The 24,793-nt window shown below is 37.8% G+C and overlaps 1 protein-coding gene across 6 annotated transcripts in view; it reads left to right on the top strand.

The window, feature by feature from the left end:
* Positions 1-24,793, top strand: part of TRAK1 (trafficking kinesin protein 1) — a 124,289-nt gene that overhangs the window by 94,104 nt on the left and 5,392 nt on the right. For 2 of the 6 annotated variants that reach the window (XM_079299928.1, XM_079299926.1), the window contains exons 7-16: positions 570-678; positions 2,419-2,497; positions 2,877-3,007; positions 3,512-3,586; positions 4,850-4,987; positions 6,547-6,623; positions 8,640-8,876; positions 9,810-10,126; positions 14,327-14,656; positions 23,143-23,245. In XM_079299928.1, the coding sequence (XP_079156054.1) occupies positions 570-678; positions 2,419-2,497; positions 2,877-3,007; positions 3,512-3,586; positions 4,850-4,987; positions 6,547-6,623; positions 8,640-8,876; positions 9,810-10,126; positions 14,327-14,656; positions 23,143-23,245 (1,596 nt within the window). Of the gene's footprint in view, positions 1-569; positions 679-2,418; positions 2,498-2,876; positions 3,008-3,511; positions 3,587-4,849; positions 4,988-6,546; positions 6,624-8,639; positions 8,877-9,809; positions 10,127-14,326; positions 14,657-21,000; positions 21,093-23,142; positions 23,246-24,547; positions 24,635-24,793 lie in introns of those variants that run through there. The other 4 variants (XM_079299930.1, XM_079299929.1, XM_079299931.1 and 1 more) reach the window with 4 other exon arrangements.

Here is a 24,793-nt window from a genome sequence, read left to right as displayed (position 1 = left end):
ACAACACTGCAGCTTTCAGAGGAACTGGGTCATGGTTGTGGTGGGACAGCCGTGGGTCACACTGACAGCTGCCCATTTGCATGTGCTAGAACATGCTGCATGTGACCTTTGTGCTTGAAGGACCTCTGAAGGCACTAGGGGAAATTTCCAAGCCGTGGGAAAGAAATGAAGCGTGGCTTGCAGCCTGGGTTCCAGGCAGTTAGCTGGCTGAACAGCATTGCAGGCTCTGAGGGGCTGTCTGCCCTTGCAGAGTTATTGCTGCATTCTGATGAAGCATGTGCAGCATTAATCAGGAGCTATTGGATTGCTCCCTGTAGTAATATGGTTTCTTTTCTCCTAGCCTTGGCTGAATAATTTTTCTGTAGGTAATGTGGTGAATAATAAATAAAAATTTTAAATATTCTTTTGAAATTCACTGCAAATTTATTGCTGCCCAAAAGTAATGTCATGAATTAGCTGTATTTCATGTGGCTCTATTTGCTTTTGAGACCTGTATTCAGTCTGTGCTTCTGTGAGATTGGCCATAACACATGTAAAAATTATTTTAAATTGTTGCTTTTTCCTACAAGGCTGAAGAGGAATGAATCTTCTTCCTCTGTCCAGAACTACTTTCATTTGGACTCTCTTCAAAAGAAACTCAAGGACCTTGAAGAGGAAAATGTTGTGCTTAGATCTGAGGTGAAATTGCTCATTTTGTTTTGCTTACTGTAGTTGTTCATCTAAATACTAGAACACAGGTATTGAGAAGCTTGTATTAAAAGCTGAGAGCCTAACTAAGAGTATAATTCCACATATAACAGATCTCTCTGCAGTTGTTTAATCACCTTCATTTATCTTTTTAAATGAAAGAAGACTGAAATGTGGAAGCTACACAGAATCACAAAATTGTTTAGATTGGAAAATACCTTTAAGGTCATTGAGGCCAACCTTTGACCAATCAATACCTTATCAAATAGGCCAGAGACCTGAATGCCATGTCCAGTCCTTTTTTGAGCCTCCTGGGATGGTGACTCCAGCCCAATGTCTTATCACCCTTTCTGTGAAGAAATTCTTTCCAAATGAAGCTACATGCAAAGCAGTGTTTGTGCAGTAAGAATGTGCAGGAGCATGGGCAGATTTTGGAGTCCAGGATTGCATTTTTGAAACAGGTTTTAAAGGGCTGACCTGGCAGATATGTGTGACTTGAGCTGCAAATCTCAGATTTGTAGACTGGCATGGTCTTGGATACCAGTTTAGTGGTTGTGAAAATAATAATTGCTAGCCTAAATTTGCAGTACATTTCTTAATTTTGTGTTTCAAGTAAGGAAGTTAATATTTTAAATTTAATGTGCTTTCCTTTATTTCTTATAATATTCTGTTTGTTTCACAGATTACACAGTTTTAAAAAGTTTAATAATTGAATATGATGTGAATAATTTTATTTTCAATCCAACTTTCAAACCAAGGGACCATGTTACCACTTTTCATACACGTAGCATAGTATAGCAGAAGAGATACTTTTGGTCTAAGAGTGAATAAATGGAAACAGAATGTATTGCTTTTCCCACTGCAAATGCAAAGCCCATTGTAAGTTGGTAGTGCCACACCTTTGCACAGGATGCACAGGTAATGGAGACTGCTGCTCTTAACTGAGAAGTTACACAAGGAAGATGAGAAGTAGATGGTCTGAGAACAATGAATGTTAGAACTGAGAGAGCCACTGCATCAGGAGCTGGTAGGAAACCCCATGCAGCACTGCCTTCCCATCCAGGGAGATGTAGTCTGTGCCAGCAAGGCACAGGATGAAGCCAAATGTGAAACCTGTGAGCTGTGTGGCTCTCTGCATCTCACAGATGCAGTCTGTGGGTGACTGTGCATGCCCTCAGCTTTGGGAATTTATTACAGACCCACTGAGGTGGTGCCAGACAGAACCAGCTGGCTGCAGCCATTCTGCTCTTGGCACTCCCACAGTCAGAGTGGAAAAGACAAAGCAGAGAAGGAGGTAGCACTAAGGGTTTTTTGTGGGATATATGGTTACAGTGCCAGAACTTTTCAAATAGGATCAAATAGCATGCTTTTTTATTCAGTTATTTAAAGCATTTATTTAGTTTTTGATATCAAGTTCTGCATGCTAATATTTTGTTTCTCCAAGCCTTTCTTTTTGTTTTTACTTTTAGTGCAAAATACACAAGTGACATCTAGTGGGGATATAGTGATGATGATGCAAGTTTCTCCATACAGTAATGTCTCTGCTGAATGTTCACCTGGCCTCTTTTTCCAGAACATGTGGGAGGACAGGCAAAAACTGTAGTTTCTCACTGTCTTCCTGAAGGAGTGATTAGAATAGCTTGTCTTTCTGAAGCAGATGGAAGTGCAACAACAGACTGGCAAAGAACAAATGTGCTAATGTGGCATATTTGGTGTGGATTTCTTGAACAGGCCTGTCAGCTGAAGACTGAAACAATTACTTATGAAGAGAAAGAACAACAACTTGTCAATGACTGTGTAAAAGAGCTAAGTATGTCCCTACTTCTTTACACTTTTTTGAAATAGTTCAGTAAAAAAACAAAGCAATTTCTGTGGTACTTATTTTCCTTTTATAAGTGGTTATAAGGAGAAAATTTCTGAAAGGCTGAAATTTCGCAGGAGAAAATGTTGGCTGAAAGCTAAATCTTTCTTATTTAAAAATAGTTTTGCATTGAAAATGTTTGATCTCCTTTGCAGCGTGTGCACTTGATGCCTTTCTGGTTTTGTGTCCTACTGTGTATTTCAAAAATACCTTACTGTGAATTGGGGGTAGGATTCTGCTGAAGCAAGTGATGTTCCAAAAGAACATCTTTGTGCTTGCTTTTGTGATTTTGGGTGTTTGATGTTAATTGCAATTACTTACCTTAAAGGGGATGCAAACATCCAGATTGCCAATATCTCCGAAGAGTTAGCAAAGAAAACTGAAGATGCTGCCCGGCAGCAAGAAGAAATCACTCACCTTCTCTCTCAAATAGTCGACCTGCAGAAAAAGGCAAAAGCTGTAAGCAATCCAGTTGAAAGACTACTGTTGTTACTTGCTACTAATATAACTGGACAACAGATTAAAATCCTCTCTGTACTAGAGTCTAAAGGAAATATTTCACCTTTTGTGGATGACCATGCTTGGTGTTTAATATCTGGCATACTTGACTAGAAAGCCTCAGTTTATTAGAAGATGGATATATGGTTTATCAAATGCAGTAGTTGAAATTATTTTAAATATTAGATACAAAATTCTGCTCTGAATGATGTCAGTGAGACAACAGTGTCAGTGCAAGTATTTCAGTGGACACATACTTGTTTGGATGTTTATTTAGCAAGGCGCATTCTAATGCTGTGTGTTCTTGTGTTAACATCTTAAATGTTTTTAAACTAATGTGGAGATTAATATTGCTGCAAAGGAGAGGTGAAAAAAGTTAGAATGTTTCTACTTACCTGTAGTATAGGATACAAATATCACAGGACAAAACATGGAAATATTTCTAACGTTTTTTGCATATTTTAGTGTGCAGTTGAAAATGAGGAACTTGTCCAGCATCTGGGAGCAGCTAAAGATGCCCAGAGACAGCTCACAGCAGAGGTGAGTACATTACTCTGGAATACAATAATTTAGTAGCCAAGCAATGACTGTTCACTTTGCCAGGAGAGGTTTAGTCTGAGCTCGATCAGAATTATGAAATAGTTTTGCTTATGTATATGAAGTGGAGGAACACTTATGTTCCTAGTAGAGTTCCAACCCTTTTCTTCCCTATTCTTTGCTCCTTCAAATGACATACATTTTGAAACACAGAGACTTCTGGGCTGTACAGGACAGCCTTTAGAGGTTGACTTCTCTAGGCTGGTAATTGCAGCCTATTTTGACTTGTGAGATAACATAAGTGAGAACTCATTTGTGCTGTTTGTTCAGTGTATAAACATAAGGCAGTCCAGTATTTCTGGTTGTTTTATGGGTGCTACATTCACATGGAATGAAAAAAGGTGGACAAGATGGAATGAATAGAACTTGATCACTTCAGGATGTGTCTTGCACTTGAATTACTTGGTGATGAGAGTAGGAATGGCCAGAGAAGCTTTTCTAGTGGGTGGACCTTTTGTATCTGTGGTGCTAAGCAAAGATTGGGCTCATGCCTCTCCATTGCTTTCTTAGGAAAGAAAATGAACCAGATCTCTTTTTCTAAACCAGATAGCTGATTTTTATGAAAGTTGTAGGAATGTGGTGTTTCAGACTTCTGCTCCTTTGCCAAACTTAGTTGAAATGGCTGATGAACCCAAAAGCTGTGAGCGTGCACAGACGTCTCTTAGAACAGAGTGATTACATAAGATATGTTTCCTGAGAAAGCTAAAAATAAAGCATGGTCTTAGGCTGTTGAAAGCTCTGTGTGTATATGTATGTATGTATGGAAGTCGTGGCTTTAAAATTCTTAAGTCCTTTGGAATTCCTTCATTTGGAATTCTTTCATTCCATTGTGGAATATATTTTCCTCAGACCATGGTGTTTGCCACTGTGGTCATTATGGCAGTGATTAAGCACTTAACCTGATCACACTGAAGATACTTTTTTAGCTCTGTATTTTCTCCTTGACAATGGCTTCATGTAGATATATAGGGAAGGAATTGGAGCAAACAGTTCCTTCTGCATTGTGACCCTCCCTGCCTGCCTTCCCATTACTGATCCATGTTCTTAATGATCCTCAATTGTTAGTCAGTTGCTGGAGGTCGATTGCTTTTAAGTAGGATATTCTTCCCTACACCATTTTTGCTTACTAGTATTAAAAAAATGTACAGGATTTTTATGGTAATAGTGCACCCCATAAAGTCTTGGACTGTTATCTCCATGTTACAGTTGCGAGAGCTGGAAGACAAGTATGCAGAGTGCATGGAAATGCTTCATGAGGCTCAAGAAGAGCTGAAAAACCTTAGAAACAAGACAATGCCAAATGCTATATCACGTCGGTACCACTCCCTTGGTCTCTTCCCTATGGTAAGCAGATTTAAGGAAAAAACATGCAGACATCAAGCCTAGGAAGTGTGTTTGTATCTGACTTACAGCTTCTGGGATAGGATGCTAGGTCTGACATAAGCACGGGTGAAATGTGTAATTGTATAGTGTTAAAGGATATCTGAGTAATCAGTTTTGCATACCTGGTTCTGAAGCAGTTGTGCTTTGCAGCTCTGCTGCAGTGTTATATACAATCTGCAGCTCTCTTATGCTGTGAACCCTGGGTAGCAAAAACAGGTTTTTACACATTCTGTATATCTTTGTTAAGCATTTCCTGTACTGTGGTATCTGATGTTCATTAGGAAACTACCTGTTTATCTTCAATATCCTTTGAGATATAACTTCCTAATAAGAGTGGTTTCCAGACATGACATATTTCTAGTCATTTATGATATACATTCTAGTTCCTCAGTCTAAACCTTTGAACAAGGTTAAAAGCATACCTTCTTGTTTTATGCTGACTGAAAATTCAGTGGTTCACTAAAAGAATGTTAGTTGCTAATCTGTTTTATGGCAAAAAATTACAGTGGTTTCACTGGTGTTTTCTTTACCTGATTTCATGTGATTTTGACATTTAAAGCTCAGGGAATATGCAGTACTCACAATGAAATGAAAAGAAAGAGTGGATAAGAATGTGTCCAGTAACTTGCTGTGTTTAGAGTAGTTAGATTACTTCTGAAGACTGTTATCAGTGGCTTCTTTTAAAGTATGTTAATGTAATCAAGCCACAAAATCTGGCCTGCCTTGTCTTGTCTTACTGCTGAAGAACACATTTTATTTGTGCTCACAAGAAGTAAATTGCCAACAAAGGCTTAGCTTGCATTTTTGTGCTCCCTTCTGAGACTGAACACAGGCCAAATTAAAGTGTAGATGTTTATTAATACAAGTTGTGCTTGGAAAAATAATTTGTGCTTGCACAAATACAGCTGAAAGCTGTGAAAAGCATGCTTGTGCTAAGATGGGTTTATGTGCTTTGTGTGAAAATGATATTTGAATATTGAATCATGGGACAAAAGATCATTTAGGTTTGTTAGTGTTTGGTACTTAGACACTACACCCAGCAGTAACACCTAGTCACACCAGCTATGGAAAATTGATAGCCTGTAACCTCTAACCTTATGGAGAAAGTATACAGTGCTTTAAACCAAGAATCATGTCATTTTTGTGGATGGGTGGATAATGCTGTGGGTTTTATGCTTATTTTAAATGAGAACATAAAGAGCAAAACTTTATATGTGAAAGGTGAGTGTTACTGAGTATGCAATTCAGTCTGGGAAGCTGGATCATCTTGTTGTCTACAGTGCTTTCCTTAAGGTTCTTTGGTGGATATTATGTATCATCAGGTGGTACATACTGCAAGAAAATGAAGCTAAGCCATGTTTTGTCAGTGCTTTAAATATCTACATTAGTTTTCCAGTCATTTTTCATATTAAACCTTCCTTTTCTTCTTCTACAAATACTCTTTTTTACTTACTGTTTTCTATCATGCCAACCTATTAATACTATAATATTTGTTTTTCTTTTGTGCTTATTTTTAACAGGATTCTTTGGCAGCAGAAATAGAAGGGTCAATGAGGAAAGAACTGCATTTAGATGAACCTGACTCTCCTGACTTGGCGTATGACTGAAAAGAATTGGTTCCTAATTGATCAGTTATATCTGAAGTTAATTATTTGATGAGAAAAGAAAAAAACCAGGAAATAGTTAAGCTAGATATTTAGAAAGAAATATTTCTAGCTGAATGTGAATGATAGAGAGAAAGGAGAACAAATTGCCTAGTTTTTGAGTTGTTTTTATTTTCTCCTAATGTTGCCAAAAGAAAACACCTATATATTGGCTTTGCCTTGTCTTGTAAACTTTTTCCCCCATTGGTGAGTGCTGACAATGAGAAAAGGTTTGTTTTCTTGCATTTTACCATGCTAGATTTCATCAGCTACCAGTTAGGGGAGGAGTTCAAGTTAGTGAGTTTTTTCTTGGTGAGTTTTATAACATAAGTCACCAGGTAACAATTGATCTAATCCAGTTTTACAGGAAGAGCATCAGGGCAGTAAGGGATTTGGAATGGCTGGGTATGTAGCATGATGCACCTGTGCTGAAGTTCTGTTGAATTAACTGAGAGAGTAGTTTGAAACAAGTTAAGTGTTTGCGACAGCCCCAAAGCTATAGATAGACACAGCTTGGAATAAATGGCCTCACTGATTCCAGGTGCACGTGTACTCCAATAGGTTTATCTCACAGATTTGTACAAAGCATGGATTGTTTAATTTGAAATAAGTTAATCCAGTTTACAGGGTCTGTTACAGAAACAGAGTTTACAAAACAGGACAGTCAGGGAAGGTACAGTAGGCACTTCCCAGAAACCTTCTAATTTCATTTACAAAATGCCTGACGCATACACTGACCTTTCTGAGCCTGAGCCAAGAACTGTAAATAAGGGTTTGACAGAGTGAAATGTTGATTAGAAAAATGTAAGATCAGAAAGTTGTGAGCATGCTCAAACCCCATAGGATCCTTTCATCTTTCTAATAAATAACTTAAAGCTACTGTAACTTCTTTAGATTGTCTTATTTACTTTGCCTATACCAGAGGAGGATACTTTTTTTTTGGTTGTGTGACTTGTCTTGGTTTTATTTATTAGTGCAGTGGTAGTAACTGCAAGCTCAATGAGACTATTTATTGATAAATACTCTCAGATTCAACCTCATAAAGATATAAAGCTGAAGACCTGGAGCCTCCACACAAAGGGTGCAACTATTGAGCGCCAGAAGGAAAGAAATTTAAATTACATTAAATATCCTAAGGCATGCAGTCACTGTTACAACCTGGCAGTGTTACTTTCAGATAGAAGGAATGTACTATTCTTGTGTTCAGCCATTGTTGAACTGTAAAACAAAGCAGCAGTGGCACTTTTACAGCATGATGTAGGGTAATTTTATTTTGTCAAGCAATTTCTGCTGAAATGTCATCTGATGTCAGTCTTGGAGCAGATGAACTGTGTTTGTTAGGGTATAAACACAAAGGTGATAAAGAATGAACTGTAGAAGTAGGTCAAAAATTAGGTTTCCAACCTTGACATCCTCTCTCTCAATTCTTGGCCCATTATATTTCTGGAATATTTTCCTTTTTTTAAAGTACTGTTTAAGCGGGTTGGATATTGGTTTCAAAGAGAAAAAAATATAAGACTTGCTTGTATGGAGATACACAGGAGAGTAAATTCAAATTCTCTTTTAAAATGGATTAGTCAGTTTATAGTTGAGAGTTGAATGGAGATCAATTCTGGGTTTTAAAAACTCAATTTTACATAATGGCTTTAAGGCACTTTTAGCTGATGTACTGAAATGCTCTTTCACTTATTTTTTATTAGTATTTGAAAGGGTCCATGCACATAATTGTCAAACATTCTGTCAGAAATATTGTAGGGTGATGGAAGAACTATATTAATGGATTGGGTGTAATGGCCAGACTGTAGCTAGTATGGGACCCTGTGCATACTACTTTACAGAACTATATGTAAAGCCAAAGTGTTTGATAGATCTGTGAATAAGAAGGGCTGTTAATAAGTTGTTACCTATTTCTCTGTTCCTTCTCCTGGTACTAAGTCTTTGAGTGATTATTAACTGTGTGTGTTTTACAGCCATCAGAAGCGGGTCTTTGAGACAGTGAGAAATGTCAATCAAGTTGTCAAGCAGAGATCTATGACTCCGTCACCCATGAATATCCCAGGCTCTAACCAGTCCTCTGCCATGAACTCAGTAATTTCCAGCTGTGTCAGCACTCCACGTTCCAGTTTCTATGGGGGAGACATCTCTAACGTTATGATAGACAACAAGACCAATAGTATCATCTTAGAGACAGAGTCCTCAGACAATGGGTCAGTACCATAACACTGGAATTTTCTTTTGCTTTGTTTGTGACATAAAGGCAATGAGTTCCTGTTTTCCTCCTTTCATCTTATGTACCACAGTGGAATATATCTTCAAAATCTCTTTTGTGCTTATAGTTTTTGAGCACTCAGGTTTATTTAAAAAGGAAAAGTGTTAGAAAGTACTGTGTATCAGTCAGTGTCTGCAACTCACACCTGTTCTAAGATGCAAGAGCACCAGATGATGTAAACCCATCCTTTGTTTTTGTGGGTCAACACTTAAAAATAATTAAAATTTCACCATTTTACATAAATGCCAGGGGGTTCTGATCCCAGAGGTAGCTACAGTTAACTTTTTTGATCCTCAAAATAAATAAAATGTAGGTTGCCTAATATGAAAACCTGTGAATTAAACCAATCAGAACTTTGCTTTTCTAGCTACTTGTCTCTTCCCCCAGTACAGCTCCACACTATGCTGTATATACTTTTCAATAAAAATGGCTTAATACCTCAAAACAATGTATGTTTGTCAGTATAATATAATGTGGCTCACTGTGGTGTTCTTACAGCATTGGCCCTTTAACATGTGGCCTGCTTACCTGAGTTTGTATGACTGTGAGAGACACACAACAAGCAGACAGCTCTCATCTCTTTGTAGGAGGAAGCTCTTAAATAAAGTACACAGGAGTTTCCAGTCAGGAACTAGGATTCAAAATAGAAAGATAAATAGAAAGAAATAGAAATAATAGAAAGATTAAACAAAAGACTGGTGTTTGCCTTTGAGCTCTCAAGATGAGTAGCAGTTGTTCCCAGACACAGTAATGTAAAGGGAATGTCTCAAAACTGTCATGTGAAAGTCTTAAACATTTCTAAAAATGGGATTTTTTTTCCTCTCCCACCCTTTTTATTTTTAATTTTTCTGTGTCTCCCTTTATGTTCTAGAAATGAAGACAGGCTGAAGAAACCTGGAACTCCAGGGACTCCAGGCTCCAGTGACCTAGAGACTGCCCTTCGTAGGCTCTCCCTCAGGCGGGAGAATTACCTCTCGGAGCGCAAGTTCTTTGAGGAAGAGCAGGAAAGGAAGTTGCGGGAACTGGCAGAAAAGGGAGAACTCCACAGTGGTACCGTTACCCCCACAGAGAGCATCATGTCACTGGGAACTCACTCCAGATTTTCAGAATTCACTGGATATTCAGGAATGTCTATCAGCAGTCGCTCCTACCTGCCAGAAAAGCTTCAGATTGTGAAACCACTAGAAGGTGATAACAAAGGGCCTCGGCCTTTATCTGTTGTTATTAGTGACTCTTTGTGGTCTCTAATCCATCACCAGAAAGCAGGAAATCTTTGCAATACATATTCTTTTTACTTTAGAGACAGTACTCCACGCTGTTGGTTTGAGATCTTCTAGCTACTATATTTTTCCACAAGCCTTAAAAGTGTATTAAACAATCCCAGTCAAGGCAGTAAAATAAGTATTACAGGCCATGTGTGCACATCAGCAGTGCAGTTTTACATCCAACCTAAATGCTACCATTTCATAATTGGAAAATTAAGGTGGATAAGTCTATAAAATCTAAACAACTAGTCCTGTAAATTAGTATCTGGAAAGGACTTTACCTACTTCAGTTAGTTCAATTGATCTAATAAGACTATTATAGTGATTCAGAATTATCTCTGGACTTAATGGGTTGTTTGAGTGGTCACACATGAGTCATTATGGCTTTGTGTTTCATGTGTGTAAGAGGTGGGTTTATTTAAAGTCAAATTTCCTTCATTCGTTGTCTGGGAAAAAGGCAAGATAGGGATAGATGGTTGTCAGGGCTAGAGCTGTACTTAACAGTTAATTTCAATAGAAATGTTTAAAAAAAGCTGTCAAAGCACATGTAGTATAGTCTGCCTGGGTTTTTTTAGTTCTTTCAGGTTGTAGCTGGAAGTTAGTTGAGTCAATTCTTCCAGGTTTTAAACCAAATAAAGTTTTCCTGTAGTACTTCACAGATACACTAGGTCACATCATTCAGCTTTGGCTTCTCTCTCTCTCTCTTTTCCTTTAACAGAATTCTTGTATTGCATTGCATTGTGTGTGTTTTAATTGCAGAAGTCCTTTTTTTGCATCTTTTTAGAATAAATTTCTTTCGTCTGTAAGGAGCATATAGAATGACACGTACTCAGAAGCAAAAATAAGTGTTCTTATGTCCTGAAGAAAGTGATGTACTGTATCTACCTATTCAAAAGAAACTATAGCCATAGCACACAAACCCATACTGTTGAGCAGATTTTAATAGCTTGTTTTCATAGCTTCTTTTAAATGGTCCTAAAAGTTCTTGTACCACATGAGGGAAAGGATGATCATGTTTTGTTTCAGTTTTCAGTTGTTACCACTGTCACCATCCCATTATATCTGCTTTTGTCTTCCAATAAACTCTTAAAGTCTTTATCATCTTTCTATCTGTCTGGGTTTTTTTTTTCCCCCTGATTTTGTTCAATGTTTTCACTGGTCATTTCTCACTTGAAATTATTGCACCTTTTAAAGTACTTGCCATGTTTGATTTTAGATCTTACTTGTAGCATGATTGTGTCTGCCTGTTTCATAAGTTTTGTGTTTGTTAACTTCTGTTAACTGAATATCTTTTTTTTTTTTTTCATTTCACCATAGCTTTTTCTAAATAATTTTCTTGAGTCTTAGTTGTTTTTTTTTTTTTTTTTCAACTTCATGGATGGTGTCAGACTACTAGGGAAAAATATTCTGCTTTACCTGCTGACTGCTATAAACAGTTGTGTCTTTGGTTTTATTACTGTTTTGGGTGCTCATGTCATAAAACAGAAGAAATAAAAATTAGTTCTAGAAGAAATTTACTATAGGTTAATGACTTATGCTCCTTTAACACAATCTTTTAAATCCCCAGAAAAATAGGTGACAGAAGCACAAAGAAATTTATCTTCTTTTGCACCTGTAAAAAAACACCACATGCTTTCCTTCAGTCAAACAGAAGGATTGCCTTACGTGGCTTTTAGTCAGATTAGTTTTCGTTATAGTCCAGTGGGATTTGTTTTGTTTTGTTTTAAACTATGCAGCTGTGACTTGTATCATAAGCATGGAATAGCACTAACTGTTGAAAAACTAAAAACTTGGACTGGTTATGTCTTCACCTGCTTCACTGCAATTGTGGAAGCAACGCATTGTGAATTTCTAAGCTTTTGCTGATCTTTAAAGCATATGGGCAATCATGCAGAGATATCAGGAATATAGGAAAAAAAATTGCTTCATCCATATACTTATTTTGCTCTTATATTCCTTCTTCCTTCAGTGGCATATCCCACCATTACACAGTAACTCCCTTGTGCCAGCTATTTCTGATCATTTACAAAACAGTCTGCTAGAAACCTGGAACTGAATGTAGGCCAAATAAGTGTTGTATTTGCCTCTTCTTTTGACTCCTGCAGCTTTCTCTTTTTTTCTTTTTATTGGGGACTTACAGTTGTTGGAACACGCATTTGTGTTCCTTCTCTGTATAAAAAATTAAACTCCCTTACATACATTTTATGAGATCAAGATTAGGCTCAGATGTACTCTTGTTTATGATGGAGCTTAGGTAATTTTGATTTCTGTAGTTTTAATAGAAATGTTAAAGCTCAAAATGCAGTTATATTGGTAAATATATTTCCTACACAAAAATATGAGATATATATTAAAAATTAAGTGTTTGCATTCTGCCAGGCTTACTTTAAGTATAACTTTTGGTGTGCTTTAAGATGAAAAGGATTACATCTTCAGAAGCTAGCATGTAGAAGTTAATTGACTTTTTATACTTGCATGCAGTGCAGAAAGAGATTTTGATTTCCTTTGTTCTTTAATCCTTGGAGTAGACTGACAGAAAATCTTTGCTCTTAGGTTAAGGCTTGACAGCATCTGTCACTTCTTCACATTCTGGGGTATTGCTTCTTTAAAAAAGCAAAAAACTTTGCCTTTGTGACCATTCAGAAGTAAATACAAGTTATAAGGATGTCTCTTGTCTCATTTTGGGGTTGTAATAGTTTCTACTTCTTGAACCTCGAGGATGCAGATTTTTTCTAATCCCTCTAGACTGACTTTAAATAAAAGCAAAAAAAAGATAGGGTCACTAGCCAAAGTAATCTGGCATATCCATTTATTCTGAGCTAAAAAGTTACAATCTTAAAAAGTGAGATGGGCTTAATTAAAATGCCATCCCTTGTTCCCAGGCATTCTAGAGAGTTTTTCCCTGTTCACTTCCTGTTTGCAGTAAATTTCCTGAAGTGCAATATGTGAAATGACAATTTTTTTCATTCCGTAGGACTTATGAGAGCCTCCCCTTCTCTAAGCATTACAGTTGTTTAGGCTTTTACATACACCATGCAATGAATTGAACATTCTTGGTCTTTAAACATAGGTGAGACTTTTGTGTGCAGCTTGTTGAATGAGTGGGTATTCTGCTTTGCAGAGAGGGAACGGGAATAAGACTGCAAAAACTGCTCTGATTTGATCTGGCAGAGGTGAAAAGAAAGATGTTTTGTTTGTGTCATAGGGCATGTGTGATTTTACGTCACAATTTTCAACACAGCAATTGTGGGCACACAGGAAAATGCAGGCCCTTGCAAGCAGTGTTTAATTGCTACTCAAGGAAGCAGATAAATCCTCCCCTGATTTCACTGGGCCCATTATGGTGTATATATCAATTTTTCCTGATCAATTGCTGTTTCTGACTGTTTCCTATTAAACCTTGAATATTGAATGCTTTTCTCTGTAAAATGCACCTCCTTTTTCAAAACATTTCTCTGCCAAGGATGACGCTACAGGTACAGTAGCATTCAGTTCCATAGTCATTGAATTCCTGTAGCATAGGGCCCACATAGTTATTTAACTTGACCTGTAGTTCAGAGTTGTATATCTGCTTACATGTGCCTGAAGTTGATGGGATTTTCTAACATGTGGTACAAAGCTAGAATTGCTGTGCAATCTGTGTGACTACTGTCTTTCCATTAGCTACTGGTAGAAAATTCTGGCATGTCTTTAGCACTTCTCTTAATTTGAGCTTAATGTGGGAATATGTGGTGTATGTTCTGCTTAGAGCTTTCTGTGATGATGCTCAGATCAACTGTTACAATGTAAATTCCTTCTACTCCTGCTTAATCCTGGGAACTGAAGCAGATGAGGATCTTTATGGGGAGGGGACGTGCATGTGCACAAGTATGCTGCTTCTCACCACCAGGCTTTGCATAAGTGCTGATGTGATCAGTTCATTTCACACTGGTGTGAAATTGCTGCAGAGTAGGTGAAGCAGTTTTGTGCTGTAGCATGTCTCTCTAGAAATATTAAACACAGAAACATTTAAGGTTTGGAGCTCCCAAACCTTTGGTCTTTTGGATAAATGAAGTGGGACTTTGTCTTTAGGTCCTGGATTGTTTGTTAATTGATTTTGGTTGTCTTTCTGTTCCCTTTCAAGGTTCTGCCACTTTGCACCACTGGCAGCAGCTGGCTCAGCCTCACTTGGGTGGGATTCTGGACCCAAGGCCCGGGGTTGTCACAAAGGGCTTCAGGACCCTAGACCTGGATCTGGATGAAGTGTACTGCCTTAATGACTATGAGGAAGATGAGACAGGTGACATTTCTTACAAGGGCCTAACTACCTCGACGCCAGTTCAGCACACAGAGACCTCAGGTGAGAGGTCACAAGCACAAGTGACTGTTTCAGAGAGCAAGAATAACCCCCGCCAATCTCAGGCTTTCACAGAGGAGATGCAGGAGTCCGCGACTGACGATGATGAGGGGTCTGGTGAGGGAAACTCATTAAGTCCAGTAAAACTGACATCTTTACAGGATTTTGATTACTGGGCCATTCTCACGTCTCTTCAGAACAGCATCCATAATATTGCTTTGTGTGTAGCTTCTGCACGATAGTGCGTGCAGTGGTTAGAACATAACCATTCTAACATTGGCTCAAAAATCATTTCTTTGATAATCTTTTAATTTGTTTTTCAGTAACAGCATCTGTGGTAAATATTTTACTCTATTGTGATAAGAGAAGGCTGCTAAAAGGAAGTGGTTCATTCACAAACCTTTGTGTGGCATGTATTCTGCTTGTGTGTGTATTGAGCACACACTGTTGTGTGTTTGTAATGTACAGATTACATATATTGTATATTACTGTAGTGCAGATACTCTTCTGGCAGTTCTAAGAGGTGATGGCACGTTTTAGATTTTTGTACTGCGGGGAAAAACGAAGACTAAATGATTGGTGCACTAAAGGTGCCTCTGCCTTGTCTTTGCTGAAACAAATGGAGTGCCTTGAAAAATCACCAAAGAAATTCTGAAAGTTTAATTCACTTACCTCAGATATAGTTACCTGTTTTTATAGTCCTTCTGAGATAAAGAATTAAGGGGATGTTTTTATGCAGTGACTAATAACATTTCCCTTATTCTTTGTCTACCACACTATTAAATCCTGTCCTTCCTATTTATACTGTATTACGATGTAGACATTTTTAAGTGACACAGTACTGCATGGATTATTAGATACTCTGAACTGACACTAGCAGTCTATTATTGCACAAGACTACCTATTCTCAAGACTATAAATATGTTTTGAGTTTGTGTGGTTTCTCTCTTGTTCTTGGCATTTGGGGGGGATTTATTTTAATAAGCTATATAGTCTTCATTAAGATTTGCCTCTGGTAAAGAATTATATTTAGTCCAGAATCAGAAAATTGCCAGAACTCCTTTTTTTTTCCCAGACTTCTTCTTTTTATATAACTACTTTAAATTAAGACATTTCCTTCCCTCTCTTTTTTCTGGGATAAATCATAATTTAATATTTGGCTGGTCTTTGGAAGATTCGATTGTCTCAGGGCTAAATAATATTTCTGTTATTATCATGGCATGAAGAGTATCTTCAGCTCTTACTGCAGTGGCAGTTCAGTGCTTTCAGCTACTGAGTATAAGCTACTTTCTGAAGTCAGTTTTATTAAGGTCAAACTTTGAGTCATAGAATCATTAGGGTCAGAAAAGACCTCTAAGATCATTGAGTCCAGGGATTAACTCAGCACTGCCAGGTCCACCACTAAACCCTGTCCCTAAGTGCCATATCTATAGATCTTTTATATACCTCCCAGGGTAGTGATCCAACCACTTCCCTGGGCAGCCTGTTCCAGTTCTTCAACATCCAAACCCTTCAACTTCCCTTTGCACTTGCAAAAGTTGTTCTTGTTCTATGAGATTCCAGAAGGGAAGTTTCTATTATTTTTTTAAATTAATGTGAAAATAAATAATGCTTATTCAGGCAGTTGTGTACCATTTTGGATATTATCCAGGTTTTTATAATTTTGAAGAGTCTGAGTAACAACAGCAAGAAAAGCTGGAGGTATGAGAAACATGGACTGAAGTAATCAAAGACTGAAATAACTGGCATTTTTAGGATCTAGGGAATAAGATTCAACAAAAGATATGATTAATTGTAAAATGTGTTGCTGTAGAGAGGAAGGGAACAAGCAGTTCTTCATGTACTCAAGGTACAGTAAATGTGCAAAAAAGTGTTTCTTGGGTTACATTTTTAAAAGTTTTCTGATTGTAAGAGTGTTCAACACAGCAACATGTCAAAAAAGTAAAAGACCCATTGTCATGGGCTAAACAGATGAGGATATAGTTTAGTTCCTTGTTTGTTTTTTTTAAAGAACAAATTAGTCTAACATTTCTGGGTAATAATTTGAAAGAATTCTTTCTTTGGAGTAGAGCAGTAAATGTAGGCCTTCTCTGTGACTACAAACTGATAAGAAAGTATAGTATTTTCTTCCATTTTTTGTCGCCATTATGATTTGAATAAAGGTCACTGTTTATGAACAGGTTTTTTTTACTGGTTACTGCTAACTTTTCCTGGGAAAAGTCTCTCTCAGACAGGTTTTTAAAGCAAATTGCTTTCCCTATAAATTGACAAAGGTAGATAAAATCAATGAAATTGCTCTAGCAATTTTATTTCACCTTTTGTATTGTTCGCTGAGTCATTTTAATACGTTGCAGCAATAAATGGGTCAAAATTAAGAAATTTTTGTAGAATGAGCAAGTGCACCAAAATCTTTTATTTCCCATTCTTTTGCCTTCTTTCAAATTGTCCTGTTACATAGGATTTAGGAGTAGCCATGAGCTACCACATTATTGGTTGTGTTGCTGCTTTTACTTGAAGCAGCAATTTGTCAGGCATTGTATAAGGAGGAGAGGATTGTGGATTTTATCAGAGTAGGCACTTACTAATGGAGCAGTACTTCCTAGGATCCACAGTCTGCCCACCAAAGAATATATTTTGGGAGATTGTGCAGCCATTGCTTCTCCTCGGCATTCTTTGTTGTAGATTTCTCTGTAGGAAATGCAAGGCAGATAGGGGTGTGTGTGACATATTGAGTATAAGATTATGACATCATAGCTTGCATTATTCCAGATTGGAATTGGTTCCAGTTGGCAACGTACAGAATAAACTCTTGCTAGAGAATGTGGAAGTAAAAAAAAAAAAGGGGGAAGGAAAGAAAAATCTTGCACACAATCTCTAGCTATGGTGCCTTTGCTTGTAATCCAGAATAGCTCCATTATGGAAAAATCTCATTCAACAGGTCTGTAAAAGCCAGCAGGTATGTTCTTACAGTTGCTATTAGCAGGCCATAAAGTGCCCATCTAGAGCTACAGATCCTCTAGCCTCAGACCAAAAGAGGTCTTTAGTAATACAGTGCCTACAAGGACCTTCCCAGCAAGTATAGGTTATCTTAGTCTGTTGGGCAGGTTTCTCCTTCAGTAGATTGCATGCTCTGAGGTTTGTATCTTGCCTTTTTTTGCACTGGATGCGTTCTCTGTCACAGCCCTTACAAGCACTATTCATATTGTCATTTTGTGTGTGCAGAGTGCTGCTCAAAGTGAGCCCAAGAACTTATGTCAATGTCCAGGCTCAGGAGAACAAACATTGCTGGTGCAAAAAAATATCTTGTAGCCAAAACAAGTGTATTTGGAACAATTGTAATAGATATTGTATTCTTGGGACAGCTACAGTTAGACATCATTCTGACAAAAAAAGGAAAAGTTATGTTCCTTGTGTTTTCTTGTCCCTATGTTGAAACCTGTGGTACCCATTGATCTATAAAACAGCACCTTCACCATAATGCATATTCTGTCCCAATTATGGCACTGAACATTTCAGAAGTTAGCACACATATGCCTTATGGTCTGCACTTAGTCTATGTGTGGGTAGAGTTAACTTTATAGAGGACTTTTGTGGAATTACGTGAATTCTGAAGTTGCAGTTTTAGCCAAATACACAGGAATAGGTTGAGATTTGTGTATCACTTGTGTAGACTCTCAGTGTAAGTGGAATTGTAGAGAAGTTACAGGACGCGTTCTTAAAATCATCTGGGACAAGTAATTTTTGCAGCACAAATTTTTAGTAAGCTCAATATGGGTTTTTTGGTGTTTTTTGTTTTTTGGTTTTTTTCTGTGAAAGAAACTAGTATGTTATAAAACTGTACAGAATCTGTTTTGGAGGGAGGGGTTGTACAGGTTGGTTTTTTGTTTGGTTTGTTGTGTTTTTTTAATTCACTGGCTTTCATGTTTTCCTTAAAGAAACAAACAAAACACCAGCCACTCAGAGCACTTAATAATGTTATAAATGTTCTAATTTTGCAGTTGGAAGGACTGCACTTGATGCAGTGTATGCTTAATTGCCTGCTAGTATTGGGTGCATAAACTGGTCTTTCAGTACCTGTATTTGTTAATTCTACTGATTGGTTGCTTTGAATGGATGTGTGCACAGCATTACGGGATCAGCATTCTCATACTTCATGCTTAGACCTCAACCATGACATGGAGGGCTTTCCAAATAGAGGCTTAAAATCACAACAAGTAATGAATGTATTATGTTTGAGTTGTTTCTAGCAGGATTACTATACATGCTTCTAAAAAGTTACCATTGTACAGAAAAGCAATAAATTTTGTAACTCTTCGTAGAGCTGAGGTATTGATACATATAAATATATTCTATTTTCAAATGGCATGAACATTTCAAGTAATTATTTCTTTTTAAAAAGTTTGTCAGTAGTTGCTTTCTATGCTGTTAAAATGCTTGAATTTTATTTGGGGATCCTAGCCTGCATAAACTTATGTTGAAGCCACATTAAATACTTTTAAGTCTTTCTACATCTATGCTCAGTGGTTATATACATAAGATAAAGTGATCTCAGCCAAGAGAACACCCTGTCCAAAGAAAAGCTGCCTTTGTTCGATTTTTCCTCTTGTTTCTGTTTCCAAAGGCAAAATAAATGAAAAATTTGGAAAATCATATATTCAGAAAATAATTTTGTTGTTTAAGAAACATAACAAAAGCCACGCTCCTGGTGCAGATGTATGAATTCTTGGCGGTTTTGAGTATTCACTGTTACATTGTTAGGCGCACCCCATGTTCAGGTTTTACAGCTGTTATTTCTATCACTTATCTCCTTTTTGTTGTAGTGGTTCACCTAGACATCAGATCCAGCCTACTCTATATTCCCCCTGTTCTGTCAGCCAGGCATTTTCACTGTGGCTATCTTAGCTACCTGTAAGGGATGAACTCTGCTAAATCTAGACACTACATGAAACCACTGTGTTGTCCTGTGGATCCTAGTGGGGTTTTGTGACCAAGTTTCCAGTAAGTTCACCTCACCCATGAATGGAATTAGTGGCACAAACTGGCAAAAGTGAAGTCTATAGCCTGTATTCTAGATGATCACACTGTAGGGAAAAAAAGTCTCCTAATGGTCCTTCATTATCCTCTTTTTAAGCAGGCAGAACTTTTCTATTCAGTGATAGACTTCCAATGCTTTAAAACACCATCTGTTGCTCTGAGGATGCCTCAGTCTGATTGTTATTCCATCCCTGTTTCCGCAGAGAAATGCCCTATTTCCAGTGCACTAGGTTCCCTCCTTTCCTTGCAACATGCCAAAAAAATGATGGAGCAGAGTGGCTTGCTTCACTCTTGGACTAAAGTGTTAACTTCGTTCCAGTCTGGATCAAATAGTACTCTAAAGATCTCCCAACTTTTTTGAAGTTATTTTCCTAATAGATCTGTATGTACCAGAATAGGTGTTTGTACAAAGTGCAAAGATTTACTGGTCATCTTGAGCTCTCTGCCTCTTCGCTGTTACCTCAGCATAACAACAAATTTGAATTTTGATACAGTGGTACAAAAGTTAATGGTGTCTTTGTATAGCTACCTCTTACAAATCTTCCTCACACTTCATTTGTATTGTGGGTGGAGCAAGCCACTTGTTCGTCTGCTGTAACTTTGTACCTTCCACTGCATAAGCTGATTGAAAATGCCAATAAAATGGGCTTTTGAGAGTTCCCTGGGTAGAAGGTCATGTCCTAAACGTATCTATTTGGCTGTTCACACCTAGCTGAATGGCCCACAGGCTTGGAGTCCTGAAGCTGGATCTGAGACAGCTCTAAGAGACATAAAATCAGCTTTGTGTTTTGTGAGGAAAGCCCTATTTGTTGTACCAGAAGATGGAGCTCTCTGCACTCTGTTTGACTGCAACCTTTTTTTTTTTTTTTTTTAAAGGAGTTTTTGCAATAGTGTTTGTGCTTACAGAAGAGTCCCTTTCAGCTATGATGGTTTGCATTTTTCCATAGTGCCTGTGAATTGTTTGAGAAAACTTAATAAGGTGAAGAATCATTAATTTGTGAGTGTTAATAAATGAGACAGCATAAGTTTTAGGTTTAGATTTAATTTTAATTTAGGAGGGGAAATGCACTAACAGTTTGCACAGGGTTCCTGATGGATGAAATTACATGATATTTCTGCAAATTTTGTTAAGCACTGAATTATGTACAGATTCTTTTTCATACAGATATGAAGCCTTGTTAAACTGCAACTACTTTGGAAAAGAGTATATGTAAAACACTTGGTTTCAGACAGTTACATGGAGCAGATGTTTATATTCAAGAGAATATTTTGGTATATGTAAATGTGAAGATAGTCTTCATTATTAGAAAAATGTATTACTTCCTCATGAACTTTTACCAACTCAGGAGATGGCCATTTATTTGTAAAATTACTACATTAGAAATTAATAATTTTGTTTGTATTTGATAAACTTTGTTCATTTACAGCAACAGGTTCTCACTCTTTACTGTGTCCAAAGGATGGAAAATGCTACAGCAATATGGTACAACCCATTGTTGACTGATGAAGGATGAAGCTGGTACAGCACTTTCTTAGTGGTATTTGAGGGTGAAATGCATCCTTGGAAATCGATAGATTTTTTTTCATCATTTCAATTTTTCTCCTCTGATTAGAGTTAGTGATTTCTCTACTTTTAGCAGCCTTCTCCTATCTTTGACTCATTAATAACAATGAGTCTTGCTTTTGCTAATGCAGCTGTTCCTTCAAAGTGCCTGTCTCCAATCTGAGGGGATGCCCAGTGGATATGACAAATGGGGAAAATGCACTGATTGTATTACAGCTGTGTGCTTTGGGTTGAGCTTGCAATCTTAAACCAGCATTGCTTTATTCTGTTCTCTATTCATCATCCAGGGATAATTGCTTTGTTTCCAATTGATTTATGTTAAAGTCCTGTGTTTCTCTAAATAACCAATTTTTTCATGTCTAGTTATTTAAGTTCTTTCTCCAGATTTTCTTATAACTCTCTACAATATGGAGAGAATCATGATTGCTAGGCTGTGCTCCCTTGTAATAGCTTTTGTAGTGCTCACACTAATCTCTAAAGCAACTGGATTCCTGAAGCATCCTAATTACCATCTCTGGAGGTGAAGTAGAGCTTGTTGTTATGTTATGCCGTGCTAACATTTGAGTGTGTTAACATGACACTCCAGTGGGTCCTTAGAAATATCCTTCTCAATGTACAGCTGTACATTCCAGCGCTGACTAGAAGTTACCTCACACTGTATGCTCAGCCACTTCTGCTTCCACTGTTCACACTGGCCATGCTCTACCCCTCACACACTGCTTATATGTGTTCTTAAATGGCTACCTAACCACACACACTGTTTTGGAGCTGTGATACTTTATATGTGAAAAAGGGAACACAGCCACAATTAAGACTTGCCTTGCTTCTGCTGAGCTGCTCTGGGAATTCAGAATGGTGTCTGGTCTAGCTGGTCGGTCTGTCTGTCTTTTGCAATGTGTTCAATAGTTGTGTTCTGTGGTATTAAAATGTGGCTTAATCAGGGAATGGCTCAGAAGGTTGGGTAGGACTGGTGGGGAGGGAGGTGCACATGGTTTTTATTGTGCATGTCTTTTGACCACTGCTAAGTTTGGTTACTAAGTAAGAGAACCTATGCAATCATGATATATTTGATGTAATATTTAACTCTGGGTGTTCTTCAACCAGCTTTTCAGATGCATGGCTCTTAAATTCTGTAGTTATTTTGTGGTGGCCACAGCTGCATTATATAGCAGATTAATACAGCCACAGAAGTATTTCTGCTAAGAAGAAAGAAGTTGGCCTAAGTCCTTCATTTTTAAAACTGAGCTATACTGCTTCTTTCCCAAATCACTGATCTATCATCAGAGTGGCAGTTTTACAGCCACATTTGTTAGGAAATTGCTTACTACACTGTCTACAAATATTCAGAAACTGCTATATTATGCAGCTGAGGACATTAATTTTTAAAGAACCTAATCACATAGACACGAGAAATGTCACAGATGTACAGTAGTGGATCCAAAAAACTACCACTTTCTATATTGTGGATATGAAAACTCAGAGAAACAGTAATTAATGTCTGTCTTTCCCCTCCCCACCCCAGCAATCTGTATTCCTGTAGCATTAGCAGATGGATCCATTACAGAGAAGTAATGGGGATACCTTTTTGTGGATCAATCTAAAAGCTGAAAGACACAAGCATTTAGAAAATCCTGGTGCTCCTGAGCTGGTACTAGAAAATTTTGCTTATAATTTCCCACTGATGCAAGTTGCATTAGTTTAGATAAGGGCTAGCATTTCAAGCACTGCTTGGCCTAAATTTGGTCTGAACAAGACTTAATCTGCAGTGTTTGTGATCATGGGCAAATTTCAGCAGACCTTTTTAGCACTGGCCTTGGAGTCCTAGAGGTGTTTCTTTTGTAGAACAAGTGTCTGTTTAACACTGTAGTACCTGGGCATTTCATTTTCTTGCATTGATCCCATCAAGGTGCCTCATCACTTTTTGCATCTGTCTTATCAGCACACAAAAGTTTGGTTTTCCCCTTTTCTGTGTAAAATGCAAAGAATTTGCTTTTTTTTAATTTAGTACCTCATCCTGGGAAGTGCATGTCACAAACCAACTCCACCTTCACCTTCACCACCTGCCGCATTCTGCACCCCTCCGATGAGCTCACACGAGTCACGCCAAGGTAAGGGATTCTCATGATGGCAAAGCCTTCAGCTCTCTCAGAGTTTCCCCTCTAAGCAAATGCATAATTTGCTTACATATATATATATAGCATAAGCATAATATAGCATAGCATATCATAAGCATAGGCATTGGTGAATTACAACACACACGCCAATTATACCTCCCATTTTGAGTTACTGCAGCCTGAGTTTGGGAGGCATGTGTGATGTTTTAAAAAGCCAATCAAAGTTTCTTAAATTTAGTTGAGATGTTGCAGAATCAGATATAACTGATATCCAAACCTGGCTACTCCTCATCTTGGAATAGTTGTAGTCCTCATATGTGAATGCACAGAATGTAATCTCTTACTGAAAAAGATGAGAGGTTTTTACAGGGAGGAAGTGTAAACCTTTCTTCTCAGAAGAAAAAGGAATGTACAGGTAAAGAAATCCAGGAACTACATGAGGAGTGGAGGAGGACATATTCCTTAACTGGAAACAGGGAGATGTGTATGTTGTTTCTTGGTGTAGTTATTGGAAATTAACTCATAGTTGCCAGACTGAAAGTAATTAGCTGATGATGCAATAGCAGTTGGCAGTATAGACACTGCATGCCAACAGAAGGCAGTTCTGTGGCCTTATGGAAGGTGAAGATCTGAGAACCAGAGGGGTGTGTGTGAATTTCATACCTAAGGAGAGAGCTTTCCTCCCTTAGCAAATCAGGATTTAAAGAATGTTCTTTCCTGTTTATAAGAACAATGTCTCATTGCTTTCTCTGCCCTTCCAGCTCCTCTGTGCAGGTGTACCACTGTGTAGGTCCTCATGCAGAGGTGTTGTGTCTACCCTTGCTTAGACATGAGATAGGCACTGACTTCCTATGAAGGGCATGAAAAGTAAGGGTATTGAACATAAAAACTAGTCAAGTAGAAAAGAAATATGTGATGTTTAAATGTAACTTTTTTGCTTCCCTTTCTAAGGGACTAATAACTAAGTTATTAGTGGCCTGGCTGGTTTTTCTTTACTCTTTTCTGTCTTTCCCCTCAGCACAATTACTGAAGAAATCCTCTTATATGGCTGCAGTTCTATTTTCATTTTCCTGTTACTGTTGAATTGCTGTTAGTTGTGATCATAATAAATTCTTTGGGTACTAAATCTAACAAATCAGTCAGAAAAGACAGCTAGATTCAGTGCATTTTCAGCTGCCTTAGTTAAATGGACATTCATCATTCATTCAGGTGTACAAAGAGCAAAATAAACAAAATTATGTTTCCAGCAGAAGTTTAAGGAGCTCCTCCTTACCAACTATGAATGATTCTTCACAGGTCATGTGAGGAGGACGAGAAACTGCGTTATGTCTCATTGTGATAGAGAAGGTATAGGGCAGACACTGTGACCCAGCGTGGTTGGGGGTGAGCAGCACTGCCAGCAGCATCTGTGTTGGCAGAGTCATGTACAAGGAATGCTAGTGTGTGTGGCACCAGCTAACCCCAAGAGGTTTGGCATTTACCTACTTGGTTGCATTTTAACCTGTGCTACCCCAGGTGTTGCTCTAACCTGACTAAATTTCA

This window comes from Erithacus rubecula (genome assembly GCF_903797595.1).
Source record: "Erithacus rubecula genome assembly, chromosome: 3".
Lineage (NCBI taxonomy): Eukaryota > Metazoa > Chordata > Aves > Passeriformes > Muscicapidae > Erithacus > Erithacus rubecula.
This window is presented reverse-complemented; position numbering and strand designations above follow the sequence as displayed.